Source organism: Rhinoraja longicauda, chromosome 6 (assembly GCF_053455715.1).
Source record: "Rhinoraja longicauda isolate Sanriku21f chromosome 6, sRhiLon1.1, whole genome shotgun sequence".
Taxonomy (NCBI): Eukaryota; Metazoa; Chordata; class Chondrichthyes; order Rajiformes; family Arhynchobatidae; genus Rhinoraja; species Rhinoraja longicauda.
In genome coordinates this window covers 19,872,928-19,878,927 of record NC_135958.1, presented here as the reverse complement: position 1 = coordinate 19,878,927, position 6,000 = coordinate 19,872,928, and the positions used below count along the sequence as shown (strand labels likewise).

Sequence of the window (6,000 nt, the reverse complement as noted above, 5' to 3'; positions counted from 1 at the left end):
GATCCTGACTACGGGTGCTGCACTGTAAGGAGTTTGTACGTTCTCCCCGTGACCTGCGTGGGTTTTCTCCGAGATCTTCGGTTTCCTCCCACACTCCAAAGACGTACAGGTATGTAGGTTAATTGGCTGGGTAAATGTAAAAATTGTCCCTAGTGGGTGTAGGATAGTGTTAATGTGCGGGGATCACTGGGCGGCACGGACTTGGAGGGCCGAAACGGCCTGTTTCCGGCTGTATATATATGATATGATATGATATGAAATCACTCCATCTGAACTGCATTTACTCCACGTCGACCATTTTAAGATCGGACACGTCTGATAGATACCCCTGTCTAAATCCAAGGAGACCCAAATCAAATTAAGACAATCCATGCTCCCAATTTAACTTTACAGTCGGGGCTTCTTGCGTGGGGAGGGGGTTGTTTGTTGAATGAAAACATGTCACAGTCCCCCGTTTATTTTTTAACACCCTTTATTACGGGTTCAGGGGAGGCAAGGCGCTCCTCTGTCCAAGTCGCATTGTCTTGTGAAATTAAAATAGTTTTAATCGTTTTAATCTGGGGTCGCGGGACCTTTGCCCTGACGTCAGGGCGGGGCAGTCTAATTCCCTCCTTTGACGGCGGCAGGGCGAGTTGATCCCGCAGTTACCCTTGAAGCAGGAAGGGAGAGAGTGACAATCAAGGGCGAGGAGGTGCAGCGCAGTGGTGCGGGGTGACTGGAGCCGCTGGGAGAATGGCCGCGGTGGAGTGCAGGTGAGCCGGGCTGGGGACTGGGGGCTGGGGACTGGCGACAGATGCATGCCATCTCTAGAGGGACGAGGGCCTCAGTGTATCAGCCAAACGCTGCCGAGCATCGGGCCATGTATCCGTGTAGGGGGGCGGGCCCGTCCCTCTCCCAACGCACAGTCAGCGGCAAGTGTTTACCTCTTGTATAAGAAAATAACTGCAGATCCCTCTATTGCTGGTACAAATCGATTGATTCACAAAATGCTGGAGTAACTCAGCAGGTCAGGCAGCATCTCGGGATGTCTCAGGACGTTTCGTCACCCATTCCTTCTCTCCCGAGATGCTGCCTGACCTGCTGAGTTACTCCAGCATTTTGTGAATCAATCGAAGTGTTCACCTCTTGCTATCTATCCCACACCTTGACCAATCCAGATGATGGCCCAGAGTTCGGTGGCTCCCGTCCGCTTAAGGTCGAGGAATACAGAGACGCCGCTACATTGCAAACAAGGCAGCACCTTGCAGTGGCCGACTCTTTAACTCCCGGGGGGGGGGGGGGGGGGGATGCCCAATTTTTGGCAGCGACGATGCTGCTTTCGATCATCATTTTAGTGGTCTCATATCATCATATCATATATATACAGCCGGAAACAGGCCTTTTCGGCCCTCCAAGTCCGTGCCGCCCAGCGATCCCCGTACATTAACACTATCCTACACCCACTAGGGACAATTTTTACATTTACCCAGCCAATTAACCTACATACCCCGTTCCTAAATTCCATCAATCCCCTTGGACGACTCACAATTTTTGGCGAGGATGTGGGGTTCGCAGTATTTAATACTTAATATTTAATTGCCCTTGAGGAGGCATTGACGAGCTGCCTTCTTGAACCGCCGCAGTCCTTGGTGTGTGGGTGGGTGAACGCACAATACTGGGTCGGGAGCATTTTGACCCAGGGACGGTTGAGGAATGGAGACTAATTACCAAGTCAGGATGTGTGTGGCTTTTAGGGTAATTTACAGTTGTTACCATGTTTTGCTGCCCATGTCCTTCTAGCTGGTTTAGAAGATGCTCTCCAATGTGTATTGGAGACTTGCTGCAGTGCATCCTGTAGATGGTACAAACTATTGTTACTATCTGTTGCTAATAGAACGAGTGGATTTTTGTGGGAAGGGTGGCAGTCGGGCTGACTACTATGTCCTGTATGGGCATAAATAGGGTAGACAGTCAGAACCTTTTTTTCCCAGGGTGGAAATGTCCAATGGAGATGTGCAGGACAAGTTTTTTTGCACAAAGTGGTGAGGGCCTGGAATGCACTGCCAGAGGTGGTGGTAGAGGCAGATAGGACAGTGGCATTTAGGATGCTTTTAGATAGGCATGATAAAGTGCAGGGAATAGAGGGATAGGGATCATGTGCAGGCGGATGAGATCAGTGCACTCTGCATCATGTTTGGCACAAATATTGTGGGCCAAAGGAAGTGTTCCCGTGCTGTACTGTTCTAAGTTCCATGTGTAGTGTTGAGCTTCTTGAATGTTGTTGAAATTGCACTGATCCAGGAGGTGGAGAGTATTCTATCACATTCCTGACCTGATCCTTCAAGATGGTGGACAGGCTGTGGGGAATGAGGAGGAGAGTTAATTGCCACAGGGTTCCTTGTCTCTGACCTGCGCTTGTAGCCACATTGAGGATATGGTTACTCCAGTTCCGTTACTGGTCAATGTGTGGCTTGGCAAAAAAAAATTAAATGTGCAATTTACAGGCACTGATTCAAGGGTGGGGAAGTGTGAAGTTTGGATTATTATTTTATATTACACTTATACCTCGAATATACAAGGAATGAAAAAGCAAAAGTTGCAAGTTTCTGGGGTTTTTTCGGAATGTTCATTGTAGCTGTTCAGACCAGCTATTTTCTAGGGGTAAAAAACAAACTGCTGGAAGAACTCAGCGGGTCAAGCAGCATCCGAGGAGGCAAAGAGATTTTCATTTTCCCCAAAATAAACTTTATTCATAATAAAAAATATATACAAAACAAGAACAGTGCCAAACTCTTCCGAAATTCTCAGCGTCTATACATTTGTTAGTGTTATATTTGGTAGTGTTTGCTAATTATCCTTATACCAGGTACCCCTGCCATTCATGTGCCCCCCTGGGGATCATATCCCTTCCCTTGTTTGAGCGGTGTCTCTACCAGGCCCTACCCCCCCCCCCCCCCCAATGTCCAGCAGCAGAGGGACGCTAGACTGTGGTCCGTCCCCACAGAGCCTTGGTGTTAGCTGTGCCAAGCTTCATTGAGCCCCTCAGCATGTGCTCCTGCAGTCTGGAATGGGTCAGTTGGCAACATTCCCTCATGGACATCTTGCTCTGCTGGGAATAAGCTTTGGCCAGACTAAAGAGCGGCATACACTGAGTTGATGATCTTCCAGCATCACTTGATGTCCTTCTCCGAATGTATCCCTGGGAACAGTCTGTAAATCAGAGAGTCCTCTGTTATAGAACTGTTCAGGGTAACCCGTAGCAGGGACCCTTGCATCATTCTCCAGACTCTCTTTGCAAATCCACAATCTGGGAAAAGTGGGCAAACATTTCCTCTCCAGAGCTGCCGTCCCGAGGGCAGCATGCATTGGCAGAAAGATTCCGGTGGTGCAGGAAGGATCTGACTGGGAGGGCCCCTCTCACCACCAAGTTTACGGTGCTTGGTGGTGAGTTCTGAGGCATTTCGTCAGACAGGCTGGGCAGTCTGCTCAGGGAACCAGACACAGGATCCATCAAGTCCTTGTCCTGCAGTGCCTGCAGGATGTTCCGTGCCGACCACTGCCCGATGGACTTGTGGTCAAAGGTGTTTGTCCGGAAGAACCTTTCCACAAAGGACAGGTGGTGTGGCAATGTCCTGCTGACTGGCACATTGTGTGGCATCAGAGCCAGGCCCATCCTTCACAATACTTTGGCTCTATGCAAAGCCTGATGCAGCCACATATGAAGATGACCATCAGGATGAGGGCTTTTTGCCCCTGTTGTCTGCTGACTTGCGCAACGTGATCAGTTGGACCTGCTCCATCTTTGATCCCCAAATGAACTGGAAGACAGCCTGGGTGATCTCTGCGGCAGAGGAGTGGGGGATGGGCCAGACATGCACCCAGTGCACAGCCCCGAGAGCAGCTCCCACCTGATGACCAGGTTTTTTCTGGTTATCGAGAGGGAATGCTGCTTCAACAGACCCTATTTTTGCTTCACCTTGGCTGTTCTCTCCAACTTTGTTCTCTCTTATATGCTTTGGCCCCCCTGACCCAGATCCCCAGCACTTTCAAGAAGTCACACCGGATGGTGAAGGGGATGGAAGGTGATGTTTCAGGTCGAGGTCCTGCATCAGGACTGAGAGTGTAGGGGGAAGCCAGGGTAAAAAAAGTGAGGAGGAGGAGTGGAACAGAGGTTGAGATAGTGATAGGTCGAATCAGGTGGGGTGGGGCACGATAGGTGGTATGAACTCGCCTCTGTTTCTCCCACGCCTTTACAATAGCTATCCGCCCTCGAAAATCTGTCCTAATATATGGTCTCGATTTGAAACGTTGACCACCCCTTTGCTTCCACAGATGCTGCCTGACCCACTGCATTTCTCCAGCAGTTTATTTTTTGATCCAGATCCAGCATACGCAAACTCCTGTTTTTATGGTTTGGTGGTGATATTGGTATTATTTTATTTTTGTCACATGTGCTGAGATACAGTGTTAAACTTGATTTTGTATGCAATCATGCCATTCATAAATACAATAAAACCATACACAAATTCATCACATAGTGCAAAGAAGATGGAAAGAGAGTACAGAATACATATAGTATAAGAAAATAACTGCAGATGCTGGTACAAATCGATTTATTCACAAAATGCTGGAGTAACTCAGCATGTCAGGCAGCATCTCGGGAACATCCCGAGATGCTGCCTGAGCTGCTGAGTTACTCCAGCATTTTGAGTACAGAATATAGCTTGACTGCTACAGAGAAAGTGCAGATAAAAAGCACAAGGGCCACAATAAGGTTTCTAGTATCCGGGGATATTTATGGTTCGTGTGAGAATATCCTATTTCTTTCTCCCTCCTGTACTTAACACTTTTCGTTAATGTACCTGTGCTTTCCTCCTCCATCTGAAAGCAAGTTCCGATTTCTGACCACTCTGAGAAAGTGGTTTCTCCTGAGTTGGATTTATGAACTCCTTATTCTCCTTACTTCATACATCTTACTCTCCCAGTTTCTGCCTTTGGGCCAATTGCCAAGTGTCACCATCTCTAAATCTCCCCTGTCAAACCCATTCACAATTTTCAGCCTTCCATAAAGTAACTCCTCAGACTGCTTTATTCAAGGGGAAAGACCACAGTTGCTTCAGTCATTGCCAATAGTCAAGACCTGATTTTATCAGTGTAAATCTTTTTATACCTTCTCCAATGTCTTAGTGTCTTTTATATAATATGGAGACCAGAACTGCATGCTTTGCTCTGTGTTTTGCTGTGCCAAACCTTTTAATGTAGATGGGCAAATAGGTCAGCATCAGACATGTTGTGCTGAAGTGCCTGTTTCTGTGCTGTACATTTCTGTGACTCCATGACTATTGCTAATATTGTACTGCAGAATAAACCAACACAGAAACACAAAGCTCTTTTCACTGTGAACTGTTTGGCCATTGTGATACATTCAAAACATCAGATTCCTTTTGTCTGTACACAATGTGTCATTTATACCCCGGTTGCCCTGAGATCATTACGTGTGAAGCACGAGGCATTCTAATGGAGTCAGCAATGGAGCAAACACGGTAAGGATTTTCTTGTAGATGCAATGAACTGCAGATGCTGGTTTACAAAGAAATACATAAAGTGCTGGAGTAACTCAGCAGGTCAGGCGCATCTTTGGAGAATATGGATAGGTGATATTTCGGGTCAGGACCTTTCTTCAAACTGATAGTAGTAAAGCAGAGGGTGGGGGGAGGGTAGAAGAAACCTCAGAGAGAGGTGGGGGTTGGAAAAAGTTTGGCAAATGTAGGTGGATAGAGATGAGGCGAGTTTTTGGTTGGCAGATGGTTGGACAAAGGCCAGAGATAAAAAGAGAAAAAGTGTGAGAAAAGGAGATATGGATAGAAGGGGCACAAAATGTGAAGCTAGAGGAAAGAATATAGGTGGAAGGGGTCGGGAGGAGGGAGAAACAGGTGCACATCCAGGTGGGACAGAAGAGGAAAAAGGTGGGGCAAGTGGGGTGGTGTTGTACATTAGTTATCTTATATTGGAGAATTCAAT

At 47.4% G+C, this 6,000-nt stretch overlaps 1 protein-coding gene across 1 annotated transcript in view; it reads left to right on the top strand.

Moving 5' to 3' along the window:
- The first annotated feature begins 291 nt into the window (after positions 1-291).
- Positions 292-6,000, top strand: part of pnp6 (purine nucleoside phosphorylase 6) — a 39,823-nt gene continuing 34,114 nt past the window's right edge. The window contains exon 1 of the mRNA XM_078400647.1: positions 292-752. Coding sequence (XP_078256773.1) covers positions 733-752 — 20 coding nt within the window. The 5' untranslated portion in view covers positions 292-732. The remainder of the gene's footprint in view (positions 753-6,000) is intronic.